The following is an 18,162-nucleotide window of genomic DNA, read 5'->3' on the forward strand; positions in this document are numbered from 1 at the left end:
AATAACATTGAGGAGCGTGTCCAGGGCAGGGAACGGAGCTGGGGAAGGGTCTGGAGCCCCAGGAGGGGCTGAGGGAGCTGAGGAAGAGGCTGGAGGCCCAAGAGGGGCTGAGGGAGCTGGGGAAGGGAATGGAGCCCCCGAAGGGGCTGAGGGAGCTGGAAAAGGGTCTGGAGTTCCAGGAGGGGCTGAGGGAGGTGGGAAAGGGGCTGAAGGAGCTGGGGAAGGGGCTCAGCCCGGAGAAAAGGAGGCTCAGGAGGGACATTGTGGCTCTGCACATGAGGGGACAGCCGGGGGGGTCGGGCTCTGCTCCCAGGGAACAGGAACAGGAGGAGAGGGAACGGCCTCAGGCCGGGCCAGGGAAGGCTCGGGGTGCACATCAGGAGGAATTTGTTAAGTGAAAGGGTGGTAAAACATTGGAAAGGGTTGCCCAGGGGAGTCCCCATCCCTGGAGGTGTGTAAGGAAAAGCTGGACGCGGCTCTGAGCGCTGCGGTCTGGCGGGAGGTGCTGCTGATCGGTCACAAGCCGGGCCCGATGATCTCAGAGGTCTTTTCCAACCTCAATGACCGATCCCTCGGGATCCCGAGGGCCCCGAGCGCCTCATGTGAGCGCAGTACACAAAGCTCGCTCTGTGCGGGGCTCTGCCCGGCGCTGTGCCCACCAGAGGAGCTTCACCCACAGACCCCTCACGGGGCTCTCCCCACAGACCCCTCACGGCGCCTTCACCCCCTCACGGGAGGCTCCCCTCAGCCAGCGCCGCCCCCCCCTCCCCGGGCCCCTTTGGTTCGGTCCGGCAGCGCCCCCCTCCCGGCGCGCGGCCCCCGTGGTACGCCCCGACACGCCCCCCCGGCAGGGGGCGCTGAGGGCGGTGCCCGGCGGGCCGGGGCCAGAGCGCGGCGGCACTTCCGGTCCGGGGCGGGCGGCGGGGCCGGAATGGCGCTGGACTCGCGGCGCCTGGAGGCGCTGAGCCTGCAGGAGCTCAGCGCGCTGCTGGACGACGAGGAGCAGCTCCAGGACATGGCCCGCGAGATGGAAGAGGTGAGAGGTTGCTTCACACCCCCCAGCCGCGGCCTCTCCTCAGCTCAGCCCGCGGGGTCCCCGGTGCCGCTCGGTGTGTGGGGGGTTAATGACTCCCCGCTCCCCGGAGCCGCCGGGCGCTCTCGGCCCTGCTGTGGAGCTGCCGGTGCCAGAGGAGCCCTTAAGCGCTGCCGGTCCTTTCCTTGCCTCCCCTTTCCCCGCCGCCCCCGTCCCTCGTTCCCTGGCCCTCCCGGCCTTTTGTTCGGGGGCTCGGTGCCCGCCGGGTGCCACAGGAGGGCTGAGGGCTCGGCGGGCTGAAAACGCTTCAATTAAATTAATTCAACCGCTGGCGGCCCCGGAGGTTGTGATCGGCTTTTCCATTCGTACAGCCCCCTTGTTTTGTGCCTTGGCCGCGGTGAAGGGTTTTTTACCAGGGTGAATTGAAAACAATGTGAAAGAGATTTTCTGTGTGTGCCCCGGTTGGTATGCTGGGCGCAGCCAGGGCTGTCAGGCTTTTCTGCTGCTTCTTTTGGCCATTTGAAGTGTCTTTGTCAGTGCATCGAGCTCTATCTAAGTCGTGCTTTTGGATCTGTGATTATTAAAACAAAATAGGAGCCTGTTTTCTTCCTCTGGCTGTCTTTAACTGGTTTTTCTGTGTGCCAGTGGGCACTGGGTGTTACAATTCAGATGCAAGACTGTTCCGGGTTTATTTGGCCACAGATGTTCCTGAAAGAATCTCACTCTTAGTCAGATAAGAGCAAATAAGATAAAAGTGTATGTATGAAAACTTTAAAAGAAAAAAAACCAAAAAAAAAAGTGCTCTGTTTCTCTGGGTCCTGTATTTATTGGGGGTTTTTTTTGTTGTTGTTTTCTTAAATTAGAGGACAGAAGCCTCAGGAGAAGTGAAGCAGTGGCAACGTGTTCTTGAGAAAGAAGCTTACTTTATTAAATGAAATCAATTATAATTGTGTTCCCTCAAACAGAGGCTCTGATCCTTTTGGTGCTCCTGAGGAAATTGTTTGGGATCACCTCCAGCCAAATTGTCCAAGAGTTCCACATGGAGAGCCCCACTGAAGGCTGGGGTGTCCTGGGGAATTTATTTGCTGTGTTATGCAACAATTTGGATTTTGAACTTTGTGCCAGTAGATTTCTGAGAGTAGGGCAGCAATAATAACTTTTCATGTGAGCTTATATTTTGAGAACTTGGAAGAAACAGGCGGTGCTGTGGAAAGTAGAACATGCACAGAGAAAGCTCCTGGAGGCCCCGTGGTTTGCTGGGGGCAGGAGCACCCTGCTGAATAAAAACTATTTAAGGAAACTCAGCGGGTTATAATGGGCTTAACTCGGTGAAGATGTGAACGAGTTCAGTGCTGCCTGTTCCATTGTGACCTCTGACAAGGGACACGGGCACAAGGCCTGGCTCAGTGGGCTCTTTGTTATTATTTATTTCTCAGTGTGGACTTGAGTCTTTAGGTCAAGAAGTGACAGAAAATTTCATGACCTCAGTAAAAAAGGTCCTCCCTCGCTACACAACCAGCCCATATTCTCGATTTGACCCTCAGGTTTTCCCTCTTTCCTTGGCATCTTGAGGCTTTTAAATTGTAGAGTGAAGTTCTCCAGGCCCCAGGGAATATTTTGTGGTGTTTGGAAAGTGTGGCCAGGTTTGAAGGTGCTCGGGCTGTGTGGAAACACGGCTGTGCTGCTTGTCTGCCATAATCCTCTTTTATTGGATGTGGAGGCTTTTGCTGGAGTCTGTTCAACTAGAAATGTGTTTACCCATCTTGGAAGGAATTGGCCATGCTCGAATATTTCTTCCTCATGCTGTTTTTTGCCTTCACTGAATTGTTTATTGCATGTGCTGCTGAGACCTGAGTTTTCACTGGGAAATGTGTGGCAGGAAGAGGGAGAGAGGGAAATCCTGGATGTTAAGGAGGCACCATGGTGACTTCACTGCCGTTTGGCTGTCAGTCCATATGTATCCGGGTTATTCCAAAGTCCTTGAATTCCTAATTTTCCTGTGACCTGCCAATTAAACCACCATTCCCGAGTCACTTCTCTGAGATCGCTTGTATTTTCAGTGGCAAAGTCGGTTAAAGCTGATTATTCCATAATTGAAAAAAAAAAACCCCTTTTGTTCTCCTTGTTGCGAGGGAAACCCAGCTCAAACCCCAAATGTTTTGTTCACAAAGGAGGATGATTTGGAAAAACCACTTGGCTTTCTTGCTAACAGCTAAAAATAGGCACTCCCAGCCTTATACAGGGAATGTATTCCTGTGTGGCATTTGAGCAGGATTTGTGTCTGTGTGTGTGCCCAGGGGGTGATGTGATGGCAGAGTGTCCTGCACGTGTGTCCCCAGGTGTGTGACACTGTGGCATCAGAGCTGAACTGTCGCTTTTCCTGTCTCTGGGCTTGGCTTTGCAGCCCCCGGGCTTTGCAGGGCTTGAACAACGAACATCTTGTCTGCAAGAAGGAGGAAGGAAGCTCCTTGTCTGGTACTCCCAGTCTTTTGAAACTGAGGAGAGTTTGTTGCTTTGTTTTTTTTAAAATAATCCTTTCAGGTTGATCTCTGTAGTGTATGTACAGCATTCATCTTCCTGAAATTACAGGATGGTTTGGGTTGGAAGGGACCTGAGAGATCATTTAGCTCCAAACCCCCTTGCCATGGCAGGGTCACAAAAGTAATTTGTTTATACAAGTCAGTCTTGGTGAGATAACTCTAAAAAGCACAGATGACAGAATTTATGACCTGACACTGGTGATGATTTGATGAAATTCCCTGTGAAAGTGAATTTTCTTTTTATCTCCTGGAGTATCAGTTCTGTAACAGTGCATTATTGTGTTAGTGGCTGCTAAGGTTCCATGGCCAAAAATTATTTCCCTTTCAATACCTTAATTATGTGAAATCAAGAAGTCAGAAATGTATTGCCTTCTTCTCATTCCAGCATTTCAGAGTACACTGGCAAACACAAAAGGAATTTTTTTGAGCATAGTCCTTCTCTCAAAAGCTGATTGAAAAGATCATGCAGGGCAGAAAGTCCAAGTCAAGCCATGTGCATTCATGCCCAGATTTCTTGGATTCCTGCTCCTGTCCTAAAACCGCATTGTGCAAGTGGTCATGTTCTCTTTAGCCAAACATGAAATTTAGTTGCAAAGTTAGGAATTAGACTTGGTGACAACTACAGATTTCTGTCTTCCAGCTGAGTATCAAATGAGTAACCTGTCTGTGAGTGATGAGTGCAAATTGCAGTGCTGAGTGTCTTGCCTCTGCAAGAAATGTCTAGGAACTGCAGCTTACCTTCTGAGCTTTATTTTGTCATTTTCAAGTAATCAGAAGAGCTAAATTTAGCCAATCTAATTACTTTGCAGTATGTTTTAATATTTATTACAGAACAGATGTTGTTAGGGGGGTGTATTATTATTCACGAGTCCTTGATGAAAAGCACTCCTAAATCTCCTGTAAAAGAAGTCTCCTCTCCTACTCTGCACCTGTCAGCTCCTGTTTCAGGGGTTAATTTGACACTCCAAACGTGCATCTTCATCCTTCCACAGTGTAACTGCAGATTTTATTCTTAATTTACAAGTATGTGTAAGTGAAAGAGAACGTGGGAATGGTAAAGGCTGGAGAAATCTAAAACTAACATGGACGTGTCCTACGTATAAAGCAATTAAAACGGTGCCACACAAAGCTGCTTTTTATTTATAGCTCCTTAAGAGACTTTTTTTTTTTCTCGAAGGTACCAAGAGATTCCTCACCGTGGTGCTGGCCAGAGCAAGCTTATAATTATAGCAGCTCTTGATGGACTTTGTGGGCAGTCAGGATTGCTCAGTTTCTCAGGAGGCAGCTCCTCTGGGAATGTGCTTTTGGATGAACCAGGGTGACGCTTCTCAGAGACGTCTTACACAAATAACTCTTGCTGCAAACCATTATTTTGGAATCAGGGATCAACGTTTATAGTATGAATGTTGCTAAGCTAGTACTAGTTCTGGTTTAATTTTATCCAGCTTGATTTTTTTTCCCTTTTTTAAAAGTGGGATGGAACAAAGCTGCAGTTCATAAAAGTAGTAGACTCTAAATTCCCAAAGCAGTTGCTGCTGCCTGCTCTTGGAAATGCTCATTAAATAAATCCTTGAGTAAAATTATTCAAATTACGTCCATTAAAGAAATTCATTTTTTTAAGCAGCTAAATTTTTGAAGTGCTGCATAAACCGTGACTTTTGTCTTTAATCACCTCTGCATGTCTGTGGCTTCGTTTTCTTGCAGCACAGTTTGGTGTTGAGTGGTCTTCTCAGGAGTGAGCAATCTTTGTACCACAAAAATCCCCTCATAAGCAGCTCAGTATTGGTTGCTCCATTTGTCCCGTTCAGAATTCACAGTGAGAGCTTAGCAGTTAAAAAAAAAAAAAGAAAAAGTCATATATTCTCCTTAGTATTGTCCTGTCTCATTGTATCTCGTGATTCTGACTGGTATTTTCATCTCTGGTTTCAGATTAACGTTTCCTGCCTGTTGAAGTGCTCACGACCTCAAGAGTCTTGTTAGGAATTCTGCTGGAGTCTCATTCTCCTGAATTTTATCTCTAAATAACGTTTTTTCCTTGCACTTCCAGTGGGCAGGTGAACAAGCAGCAGTTCCCTGCTAATGCACATTTTGTCACACAAAAATACCTTTTGTTGGATTTATTCCTTCCTCAGCTTTTGTCTTGGGCTTGTGGAAAGCTGTGGATGGATGCTGAAAGCTTTCTTTGTGCTGCACTCATAATCTTAATAGACTGCTCATGCTGAACTGTGGCTTTAACCCTTGGATGATTTTGCAGCTGGTTGTTTTGTTTTTGGTTGATTTTTTTTTTTTTTGTAGTTTTAAATTACTCATTTTTTGAAAGTTTTTCTGCAGCACTCTTTAGGCAAACTTTACAGTCTTTGCTTTCTTATTCCTCGAATTAACTCCCAACTGTAGTGGAACAGTTGTTGTAAAGTTTTTACACAGACATTAACATCAGTGACAGAGATTATTCTGGTTTATAAATCGTGATTGTATTCAAATTGCATTTTTAAGGTTTTTGTTTAAGTTTAGTCTAGTCCATAATTATTAGATATCAGATGCAAAGGACAGGACGTCACCTTGCCTCAGGTGTGAAAATCTTAGAAATAAAAAAAAAAAAAAATTGCAAGACAGATACGTCATGTCATAGTGATATTTACTCATCTTTGCACATTTGAAATGATTTTAAAGTAAAGTTATTCAGCAGATCATTATTAAGGGTTAGGAATTTGTTGCTTCTTCCTCCTGCCTGATCCTGTTGAAAAATATTCTGACACTTGAAAGAGGGACAACATCACAGAAATCTCACCTTCTTACTCTATTTATCTGGAGTTCTCCCTTCTCCTCTTTACTATATATGATTTTAGTAAAAGCTTCCTTTTCCTGCTATTTGTGCTCTTGAAAGTTTTATAGGTCTGTGTGTCCACTGGCTTTTTTTCTGCCCTGAGTAAATGTACATCTCCTTCATCCTAAAAGAGAGATCAAAGTTCACTCATTAAACTGGTCTCTCCTGACTGACTGTGCACCTGCTTTGAAATGAGAATATCAGCCTCCCAAGGAGTGAAAATACTGAATTTGCTGTGAGGAAGTAGTGAGCTCATTAAAATGGTGAAAGAGGCACCAGAACCCATCAATCTTTTTGCACACAATTTTTCTTGGCTGGCAGTTCAGGAGGCAGCAGGTAATGAGACTTGTGGTGATGGCAGGAGGTTGGTAAGAGTTGGATGCCACTAATTAAGCTGTTAAATCCCGTGTGTTTTAGTTCTCTTCATAATTGTTTTTTTAAAAAAAATGTAAAATAGGGAGACTTCAGCTTTCTGAAAGCAACAGTTCTAACAGGATCGGATCATATGAGAATAAACAAATGGAAACCAGTTTAATTTAAATTATTTTGCATTAGATTAAAATGTGAGAAGAGGATTTTCTTTTTATTCTTTGAAATGATCCACACTGAACACAAGCATAGGGCTGGGTGCTTATTTAGCCTTGAGAAGACAAAACAACATTGAAAGTGTAATTTCTAAATTTCAAATTTGGAGTAGGATTGGAGTTGATGTAGAATTTAGGACTCTGCATTGTCCTTGGTTGTTGTTGGGTTTTTAGGTGATTTGGCAAGAACAGGGTGAGAGTAAAGCTTTGGTTTTTGGAGAGACATATCTGGGACAAAGGTGTTTAAGTAACACCAAGCTAGTTTTGAATTCAGGAAATTAAACTACCATCCAAATATTTCAAAAGGAAGTAATTGCTCTCAAAGACAGTTGCTGTGCTTGGAGAAAAACACCTGAATTTTGATGCTGACCTTTCCTGGGGGGGTTTAAACAGCTCATTTGTGTTTCCACTTTTCCTGTTTCTGGGGTGTGGCTGTGTCCAGCCACAAGTGTGGCAGGAGAAAGGTCTGTGCTTCTGTTTGCAGGGGCTGTAAATGGGAGCAGCTACAGCTGAGCAGGGAAAACCTGGACTGCAAGGGGCACATGGATGGAGGAGATCACAAAAATAAACCAAAATAAACCAAACTCCTGTTGGTTTTGAAGGCAGCTCAATAGAGTTAGTCTGTCGTGCCCTGGGAGGACTATTCCACTTGTTGATTCAGCCTCAGAATCTGAAATCAAATCTCTTTGTTGTTTTTTTTTTTTTTTTTTTTTTTCCTCTCTTTTGATGTCTGAATATTTTAATGAATCTAATGTGACACCCAGGGCAGACTTCTCCAAACACTCAGCTCTGCCAGAGCTCCTGAAGGCTCTCTTGATAAAATCCTGTGCATGTGTGAGTGTGATCTGGCTGAATCTTGGGTGTGTGAGAATTGTCACTTTTTCTTTAGGCTGCTTTAGGAACTGTCAAGCAGAAGGATTAAACTGAAAAAAAAAAAAAAAAATTAAGGTTTTGGCATTAATCCAGGATTGGTGTAACACAGTTGGGGAGAAATATTCTGGAGAAGGAACAGTCACAATGCAATCCTTATTTTTTACTTGTTAACAAGATAAGGGATGATATCCTTCTGCACTCATTGTATCTCTGCTGGAATTCAGATTTTTCCAAGAGCTGTTGCTTTATCTGTCAGTTTTCATTATTTGTTCATCAGTTACAGGTCCGGTGCCACAGCACTAATTCTTAAATGGATCTTATTTTTGTTTTTTTATTTAAAAGTTTTCAAATTCTCATTTTGTCTTGCTTAATAATTTCACTGTCATTTCACACACTTTTTGTTTTGTTTTGTTTTTGTTTTTAATTTATATCCAGGCCCAAAATGTTCAGCACAGCAAGGACATGACTCTTGCCAGCAACCGCAGCCTGGCAGAAGGAAATCTCCTGTACCAGCCAAAGTTGGAGTCCCTGAAATCAAATTTGACTGAGAAATATCAAGAGCTGCAAGTTCTTTTTGAAGCATACCAGATAAAGAAAACAAAGCTAGGTAAGACTGGCTGTTGGCAATTATGATTTGCTGTTTTTTCTAAGTGAATGTAAATGTGTTGCCTGTTTGTTGTTTGGTTTTTGGTGTCTCGTTTTTAGCTGTGTGAATTAGGGTACAAAGTGAAATGTCATTCTTGGGTAGTGCTGAAATAGATCACGCTTCTGATGATTTATTAAGTGACTGTCACATCTAGTAACAGAGACTGTGGATTTTTCCTGTTACCTACCTATTCTTGACCTACTCTTCTCTAAATTATCAACTTCATTTACCTTGCTAAAGAGCAAAACACTTTGAATTTTCAGTGACTATTTATAAATCAAATGGAATATTGCATTTAACTTTCATACTGATTTATATTTTACATCTGATACTGCACTTGCTGAAGTGCTTTCAATATTAGAAATATATAATTGGAGTTAAATTTCAGCTCTTAGCACTCTGACAATATTCCTGAACTTTGTAATATATTTTTTTTTCTTGTAATCATCCTGTGTAGAACTGCAGAGTCTGCTGGTTGTGCAGATGTGCCTTAGAGGTTGTTGTGCAGTTTGAAGTCACTTGGAGCCAGCTGTCATTTTCTGTCCTTCCTGTGCCTTTGCAGACAGACAATCCAGTAATGCTTCCCTGGAGACCCTGCTGGCACTGCTGCAGACTGAGGGGGCCAAGATTGAGGAAGACACAGAGGTAATGACACAACACCCCAATTCTGCCACTTCCACCCATTGCCAGAACCCTCCAGATCCCATGGCTGCAGTGCTGAGTTGATCATTAAGGAGCAGTTCTAAGAATATGGTCTTGTCTCTGCTTTGAATTTCAGGGAACAGCTATTTGATTCCAGGAATTTTATTTATTTTTTATCTGAGTAATTTTGTACTCTTAACATCTTTGAAATTCAAGAGAGAAAGTGCTCCTTTTCAGAAAAGATGGGCAAACCCTTTTAGTTCCTTGGTTTTGCCTTCAAACTTGTAGAGCTTAAAAATGTGGAATCTTTTTTTTAATGGGGTTTGCCTGGTGTATGTATTGCTTCATAATAAATGTCAATTAGTAGCCTAATAAAAAAACTGCCTGTACTGCTTTTCCTCCAGTGTTTCTGGTGAAATATTCCATTGTGATTTCAATGCGCAGGTACCAGTGGCCACAACTTGCTGTCACACAAATGCTTGAAGGGTGGTCTGACTTCAGAATAATGGGAATGTTTGGTTTTATTTGCTGATTTGCATGCAGGCATTTTCTGTAATTAATCAAGAGAAAAAAAATTGCTTATTAGCCTTGAGTTGTGATTGTAAAGAGACATTCCCAGGACAAACTGAATTTTGTGATTTTATGTTTGTTCAGCTCTCAATTATTAAACGTAATTTACCCAAAGCCACAAGTAAGGGTGAGTCTTAAACCTGACTTAGCAATAATCTCTGTGCTGAGTCTCACAGAGTTCCCAGCCTTTCTGCTGGCATTCAGGCAGCACTGAGCTGTAATTCAGCTTAGCTGGCAATCTGGGAAGCTGCTGGGCTTGGTTTGTTCCCATCTCTGGTGATCAGGGGAATGCTCAGAGCGAGATTCACATGTGTTTACTGCTGTTACTTCAGTATAAATTTATGCAAAAGTGATATTTAACTCTCAGTGCTTCTGAGTAATAACCAACTCAAAGTTCTGCTGAGAATTCTTCAGTATGCCAGTCACCTTCCATATGCCAGCTGGAAAATCACAGGCAAAACGATGCTATTTTTGGGACGTGAGCCATTTAGATTCCGTTGCAGTAGGCTGTTCCCTAAGAGAATGTTCTGTATTTGACAGAATATGGCAGAAAAGTTCCTTGACGGTGAAATACCACTGGATTCCTTCATCGACGAGTACCAGAGCAAGCGGAAACTGGCTCACCTGCGGCGGGTGAAGATCGAGAAGCTGCAGGAGATGGTGCTGAAGGGACAGAGACTTCCTCAGGTTCAGGCGGCGGCGCAGCCCAGGGCGCCCGAGCCCGCAGCAGCAGCCCCCGCAGATCCCTACAGGGCGGATGCAAACCCTCCCCCGTCGGTGGTGCCGCGGCGGATCCCGCCCCCGCCGCCTCCCTCGGGCCCCGCAGGACGTTTGCCCACTCCCTTCACCGCCGCCGTGAGCTCAGGACCGGCCCTTTCTTACCCCGGTGCTCCGTACCCTCCCCTCCCGCCCCGGCCGGGGGCGGCTCAGCCCACGAGTCAAACGGCACAGGCGGGATACCCCGCTCAGTTTGTACCGCCCTACCCTCCGCCTCTGCCCCAGAGACCTCCTCGCCTTCCTCCTCCACATCCTGGTTTCATCCTCCAGTAGATTATTTGGGTGCGCCTCACTTAAGTATTGGTGCTTTTATTTCCTTTTATCCCCTCCCATCAGAGACTTGCTGTAGGCGATGGGAAGCCTCTGTTCTTTGCACAATGGAGCACAAAAGGCCGAGCTGTGGCACAGAGGTTTGCGATTGCTTTGCTAAATGTGATGATGTTTTGTTTGCAAAGGTCAGTGATGACAAGGTTTTCCTAGGAGGGTGATAATGGTCTAAATTCTGTAGATCCATCAAACCGAGAAGCCACTCAGCAGTGGATTTGCTGATGTTACAAACCGAGTCACGCTCCGAATTCCTTAGTGATGGCAGATCAGCATCCTCCTCCTGTGTTCTGATGGATTCCCATGGCAGCTGGATGTGTGTGTGGCAAACGAGGAGCTGGTTGTCCCTCTAAGGAATTCTGTCTGTACAGTGTTGGGATGGTAACAACCATATCTGACTGCTGGGCAAGGGGTGTGCACAGGACCCCCCTCGGCATCTTTTTGCATCCAGGGCCAGGTACACGACGTTTTCAGAGCTCACTGAGCTGAAACTCCTGTCACAACACCCTGTGGGGGGAATTTAGACAGGGAAAATGACAGGAGTTTCATTTCTGCATTTCACTTGTTACCTTAGACAGTGTGTAATCAAAGTAGGCACTACTCCCACTCCTGAAGAGCTTGATACCCTCAAAGTCCTGGTTTCTTGAAATGAAACTAAACTGTTTGTAGAGCCAGTTTAGGGTTTTATAGACACTTTACCAGGCAGTTTTATGTCCTTGCCTATTAAGACTCTAATGGTTGGGATTTTTTTCTCCTTTTCCACACCTTGGATACAAAAATGATTTTTTTACACAGGTGCTTAGCTTTTGATACCATGTGATTCCAGGAATCTAGGCAGGGTATTTTCTTAATCAAATACTGGATTTTCACATGTAATTGCCCACTTGAATTTCCACAATTTCATTTTATCCCTTAACTCCGTCTCTCACTTGGCAGACCTATTTTTCACTCTTCCATTTCGTTTAGTTTTGCAGTTTGGGGCATGTGTATCTATCTGGAATTGGCAGTTAATGTTTCTCTGCAAGTAGGCAAAAAAAAGAAAAAGCCTTTTGAAGTCCATGGTGGCTGTTTGCATCTGACAGAATTTATTCTTGATTTATGCCATTGGATGGGAGAGGCTTTTTAGGGCAGCTCAGATTCCAGTCTCTCTGTCACTCTTGCAGCCTAAGGTGCAGACACATGCTGGTATTTTAATCCGGCACTGGGGGAGGCAAATTTTAACACTTGTTGTTTGCACAGAATGTGTCTGTGAATTTGTTATCAATCAGTCCAGAATCTGTCAAAGCCCCTGGTTATTTCAGAGCCCTTTGGTATCATTGTCCTGGAATGCACTACATTGTTTGGAAGTACTACAAACATCAGTCAGAATAGAATATCTCTCTTTTTTTTTTTCTTTATGTAAGACCTGGATCGTCCCTTAATCATTTCCTCTGGAGTGTGGTGGTTAGCAAATACTAATCTGAAATTAAGCTCATAACAGGAAGCTCTCATTTCTGAAAATATGAGTATGGTCATTTGGCTTGTTTTGCCTTCTGCAGACAAAGGGCAGAAATTTGGTCAGTGTTACTGGCATCTGAACCAATTCCCCAGTGTAAGTCTGGCAAGTTTTTATAGATGGGGGATTTTGTGAAGCAATGTGCATTGGATTTGTTTGCAAAGTGTGTTTTTTCTGTAATCTAGTGATGGTACAGGATGTGGTTGTTTTTGTTTTTGGTTTTTTTTTTTTTTAATAGTGTGATATCTTTTCTTGGTATTATTTTCTCACTGAAGCTTTGTACAAGCATGGTTAATTATGACTCGTTTCAAAGTAACTTTGCTGTGCTGTTAGTGCTGGTATTTGGATGGCAGCTGTTGTATCTGGATGCTAAACATGAGTCTGCTGTAGAAATGGTTTGTTGTCCTAGAAAGAATTAAAGTGGGTGGGGGCTACCAGGGTGGTGTCTGAGTACAGAAATTCATACCTTGAGCCTGCTACACAAAAACTCTAAAACACTCCCAAATCAGTTTTACTAAGATTTCATAAAAAACAACCAGGTATATTTTACACTTATCAAGTGCCAACTTTTTTTTTCTGAGGGTTGGAAAACCTCAGAAGTGATGGGGGTGATGGATAAGTGTATTGTGAATTTGCACTGCATTTTGTGTATCAGACTTTATTGGTATTAGGAGTCCAAAAATATTTTTACTACTTGTTAAATCTTCTGTCTTTTGGTAACTTTTGTGATAACAATGACCTTTCAGGGATACTTTATCTAAAAACAACCTCTTGTGCACACTAAATACAGACAAAGCTAATGCAATTTTATTTTTTTTTTTGTCTGGAAGCAGAACAATGCATTATTGCATATGCATGTGGCTGATGTGCCTTAGGATCACTACTTGTGATTGTAAATCTAGGATATTAGCATTTTTATCATTTGAATGGCCATTGCTTAACTCTAATTAAAGGGCTCTTCAGAGAGCACTGACTTTTACAGAAAAACTGACCCTCATACTTCAGAAAAAAACAGCTGTATCTGCTATTTGTAAGCTTCTAGTTGCCTTCACTGATGGGTAAGTTTGAACGTAGCTGATGTAACTAATGTGATGTTTCAGTTATTGCAAGCTCATAACTGAAGTCCAGCTGCTCATGGAAAACGTTTTTGCCATTAATTTTGTGTGTGTGTGTGCACACAAACTGTAAATATTTACTTGACTGCTGGTGATGTTTAAGGGTAAAGGAGAAGAATGACTGTGGAAAGCTGTTCAATCCTTTCAGCAACAAACTTGAGGAAACACTAACCTGGCAAGAGCTGTGTCAGTGCTTTCAACCTGTTGCCCTTCAACAGCTTCTCCTGTTCTGTTATAGCTAATAAATTAATTCTGCTCTGGTTAGGATGTTTAGAATTGTACTAATTTGCACTGTTTATAAGATAGTGAGATTAAAATGCCATAGGCAAGCTGAGACTTGAGAGGGGGTGGCTCACGATGCTTGCCAAAAAAAAAAAAATAAATACATATATATATATATATATACAAAAAGGATTTTTGATGTCTGCTACAAATAGCATATACTTCCCCAAAGCAATTGGAGTGGAGAAAAATCCTTTGAATACAATGAATCCTTTGAATACAATGTGTAACACGGCTTTAGAGTGTTGGTAGCATTGGAAATGCTTCTCTTTGGGCAGCGTTATTTGTGCCAGTCTTTTGTACACAGTTCTGTGAGTTGGGACTCGGACTGGGGACCCTGGGTGGGTCTCACTGCACTCAGGGCTGTCTCCCAGAGAAGGAGCAGTCACTTGTTCCAGCACAGCTGATCCAGATCACCTCTGCACCGTGGAGGGAACAGGAGCTGCCGTGGGATGATGCCAGGAGGCACCTGGGCACTGGCTGGTCGAGGTGACCATCTCCATCACTGCCCCAACCTCCACAGCCTCAGTCTCCACCTCTCTTGGGACTTCTCTGCCCTCTCAAACTGGAATCATAACGTAGATACAGAGCTCAAACCTGCAATTCTTTTTTTCCCTCACGTGGAGCTGCGTGGCAGACGTGGAGTTCAGAGGGGGCAGAGTCATCCCGTGCCTGAACAGTTCCTCTGTGTGATCCTGGACTGTCTTAATAAGGGGCAATTTTATATGCCGAGCGAGTTGTGAAACATACAGTGGATTTGTTTGCATAATAAGTCTTTCTGTTATCTACTGTGTTCTGATTTTAAATAAAAATTGCATATCTCTTGGTGTCCTGTCCCTTTGTGGCTCCCTTCAGTTGTGGTACAGTTATATTAATATATATATTAATGATTTTCAACCCTAATGGTGCTTTTTTTTCCCTGTAGCAACATAAACATAAGTTGTAGTTGGATGTAGAACGTAAAATTGCAAAATGTTTTAATTATTCACAGTAAATCTGTTGGCTGTGTTTTTAGTGACTGGATATAATGAGTCCATTTTGTATGGAGCTGGTACAGGATGGGTTTGCTCATGTAGATTTTTACATGTTGTAATCAGGGCAGCGAGGTAGGTGGGCTGTCTGTCAGGTAAAACCCCTCTGCTTTTCTTCTAATTTCCTATAATTAGCTACTGGGAACGTTCAGAATCACCTGGAAAAGCTGAAGGGAGAAAGCCTTTTTTTCTTTTTTTAAGAGAGGAACATCTGAGATTTCAGCCAAGATAGGAGAAATGAGTCAACCAGAGTTATTTAGGAGTATGAGTCAGAGGGCAGAGAAGACCTGATGTAATTTGCTGTGATCTCTGTCTCTTTCATAGCGATGTGAAATAGAAATCCTAGTGCGGAATAACTGATTAGGGAAGAAAACCCCTTTTTTAAATTGTTTCTCGATCCTTTCCGTTTGTGGTGGCTGCAGAGATTGGATAACCTTCTGCAGAAAAGGGAAAGTGCAGATGAGGAAAACCTGCCGTGCTGACTCAGTGCAGGTGGGCGAGGGCAGGGGAAGGTGTTATGTAAAAGCTGCAGCTCCTCAGCTCGGCTCTTCTAAGAATTCGTTCTGTGTTTTGTAGCTTGAAGAGTTGTGGAACTCCAGCTGCGCCTGTTCCAGACCCGGCATTGGTGCCCCAGGGGCCTGTCCTGGCTGGGATTGTTCCCAATGCAAAGGAAGTGCAAAGGGTAGGTTCAGACCTCGCCAGGGAGGGGACTCAGGTGGCACTTGGGTGTTGAAAACAAAAAAGCAAAATGCCACAATAAAAGGTGTCATGTTGGGGACACTGTGGTCTCCTTGTGGCCTTGGTTTGTCCCTTCCCTGGAGGGGCTTTGGAGGCTATGCAGGTCCTTCCTTTGCCCTTGCTCCTGTAATTTGAGTCCCCTCGGGTTGTACATTAATCATCCCTCCTGCCGGGCTTTTGCAGGTTTGCCTCTTCACCTCTCTGAGACTAGAAACTAGGTGTGTTCCTGGAGGGTTTTTGAGAGATTTTGGGTCTGGAGTGAAGTTTTAGAGGTGTCCCTGCAGGAGGCTGTCCCTGGGCAGCCTTGCTGGGCTCTCACTCTCTGTTTTCACCCCTACCTGCAGGAGAAATCCCAGACTGCTGAGGCTGGGAGCTGTGCCAGTGCATACCCTGGATCCTGCTGTAAGCTAAAAGCCATTTTTTAAACACTGCTTATTATTTCCAAACCTCTCAAAGGTGCTTTTTCTGCACTCCTGTAGGTGATGAGTAGGAATTATTTTTTCCTTCAAAGCTAAAAATATTTCCTTCTCACCACATAATCCCACACCTTGCTGTGTGCACTTAAAACTGCACATTATTTTAGCAGCCACTGCTCGGGATGGGATAATTTCTGAGGGGTTTGTTAGTCCTGAAGGGAGCCAGTCACAGAGGATGGGAGGTGACAAAGTGGCTCCAGGTCTCAGCCCTGGCTGAGGAGAAAATGCTGGTTGTGGAGAAATGTGGAAATGGCTTTTGGCCCTGGGTGTGTTGTCTAACAGGGTATGAGAGGAATCCAGACCAGCTTTGTGGTGTTTTTTGTTTTTATTTAACCTTGCATTCCTAGAAGCATTTGTCAAATGATTTGATTAGCTGCTGCTTCTGGGTTACCCCAGTCATTTTTCTGAGTGGGTCATTCAGGAAATACCATCCCTAAATAATGTGCTGCCCAAACTCATGTAATTCATGCCTGGTTGGGCACAGCAGAAAAACAGTTTTTCTTGCAAAGGAGTGGCTGCTTTCTGTGGCTTCAGGGGCTCTTAAAAACACACTTTTGCAAAGTTTTGTGGTTTGGTTTCTTTACCTGACTTCCTAGAGCCTGTACCAGCCTGTTTTCTATTTGTGTGCCTCATTTCAATGCATTTTTTTGCCCCCAGTGATCTGACACTTGTGTTTTTTTGCCAGCTTTGCTCTCCGTTGTTGCTGTTGCTGAGCTGCAGCTGCTTCTTGTGCTTCTTGTGTTCAAACTAATCTGTGGTCACTGGAGGTCTGGCTGCTCAGGGTGGGCAGTGCTAACAGCCTCCTCAAAAGCTGCTTTGAGAAAAAATAAATTCTACTTTACTCACCTCGCTGGAAAGGAGCAGAAGGTGGAATATTTCACAACTTGGTTATTTTCCACTGCTTCTCTTACAGGTACTGAATAAATTTTTTTCTTGGGAGCACATCGAGTGAAACATCTTCCTCTCTCCACAGCAAATAATGGTATTTGAAAGTCATTAGCAAATTGGATCCTGAACAACAGGATGTCTTGATGGAGACTCAAAATAAACCTTTGCAGACACACAGTTTTGTCGTTCTGATATTTTTGTCAGCTACAAATAGCAAATGCTTTCCAAAAAAGTATGACTGAAGAAAAAAAAAATCAGACTGGACAGTAAGAATAATTTTTGTACAAAAATTAACTTAGATTACATTTCAAGTAAGTTATATAGCTTGTTTTTATTTGTGCTGCTACTTTTTGAGACTTTAGATTATGCTGGCCTGGATGGTTTTAAGTAAACCACAGTGTGACAGCAGTGGGAGCAAACAAGTTACACTTAGCCACAGCATCAGTCTCAAAACCACATTTTATTTTTGAATTCTTTAACGAATCCTTTAAGTAGGACTGTGGCTAGACTTAGGGTAAGTGAGAGTTTAAAAGTTTGCATTCTTGATTAATCAGTATTTCCGTGATGAAATGTGATGGTGTGAGTGGTTGGATGACGTCAGTCTCCCAGCAAATATATCTTTATCACCGTCTATAAATAGACCTTGAGCTACTGCAGAAAGCACTTCCTTGAGAGAAAAGGGCTCTGAAAGAAACGAAACTCAGCAGGGAGTTGGCCCCTGTCACTGCTGTGTCATTGTCACTTGATGTGACAGCAGCCACCCGAGGGACAGGCAGTGTAACCCTGTCCCAGGGCACAGGGAAAGGCTGAGCTGGGAATAAACCTCCAGGAGCTGCAGGATGATCAGAGCAGCTGCTCACCTCAGCCAGCAGCCCCAGGATAACACCAGAGCCCTGCTGGGGAATGCACTCTGACCATCCAACGAGCCTGGCACTTGTGTCACTGCCCATAAACCTGAACAGTCACTTTGTGATGTGTCACCTCAACAAGCTTTGGTCATCACGAGACTGCTACGTAACCCAAATAAATAATGGAACACCTTATAAATGTGTTTACCTGAGATACAGCCACTTGTAATTCTCGTTCACTGCTTTACAGCCTCTTGGCAGTCACAGAGGTGGAGAGCCCTGGGTTTTACTGTGGCTTTTATCATGTTTGATTGTAACTGGGTCTGAGGGTAACAAGGGATGGCATGTAAATGTTGACTGAACATGACAAGGACCCTCACAAGTCACCACCTGAACTCAGTGCAGCTGTGGTCTCCCTGTCATGCTGAACTCTAAAGGCGTCAGTCTAATCACCCATATGATATCATTATCATATA

The 18,162-nt window shown here is 44.0% G+C and overlaps 1 protein-coding gene across 1 annotated transcript; it reads left to right on the forward strand.

The window, feature by feature from the left end:
- Nucleotides 1-920: 920 nt before the first annotated feature.
- On the forward strand, nt 921-11,123 carry VPS37B (VPS37B subunit of ESCRT-I). The gene is made up of 4 exons (XM_083873768.1): nt 921-1,036; nt 8,290-8,461; nt 9,063-9,145; nt 10,253-11,123. Exons 1-4 carry the CDS (start codon nt 932-934, stop codon nt 10,760-10,762), a joined length of 870 nt encoding a protein of 289 aa, XP_083729894.1. The 5' UTR covers nt 921-931; the 3' UTR covers nt 10,763-11,123.
- Nucleotides 11,124-18,162: the final 7,039 nt, after the last annotated feature.

This window comes from Zosterops lateralis (genome assembly GCF_965231275.1).
Source record: "Zosterops lateralis genome assembly, chromosome: 17".
Lineage (NCBI taxonomy): Eukaryota > Metazoa > Chordata > Aves > Passeriformes > Zosteropidae > Zosterops > Zosterops lateralis.

Bases quoted from the DNA above. Each gene is read 5' to 3' on its own strand.
- VPS37B (XM_083873768.1), top strand. From the start codon at position 932: ATGGCGCTGGACTCGCGGCGCCTGGAGGCGCTGAGCCTGCAGGAGCTC. The intron at 1,037-8,289 runs GTGAGAGGTTGC...ATTTATATCCAG, and splicing joins TGGCCCGCGAGATGGAAGAG to GCCCAAAATGTTCAGCACAG. The intron at 9,146-10,252 runs GTAATGACACAA...TGTATTTGACAG, and splicing joins AGATTGAGGAAGACACAGAG to AATATGGCAGAAAAGTTCCT.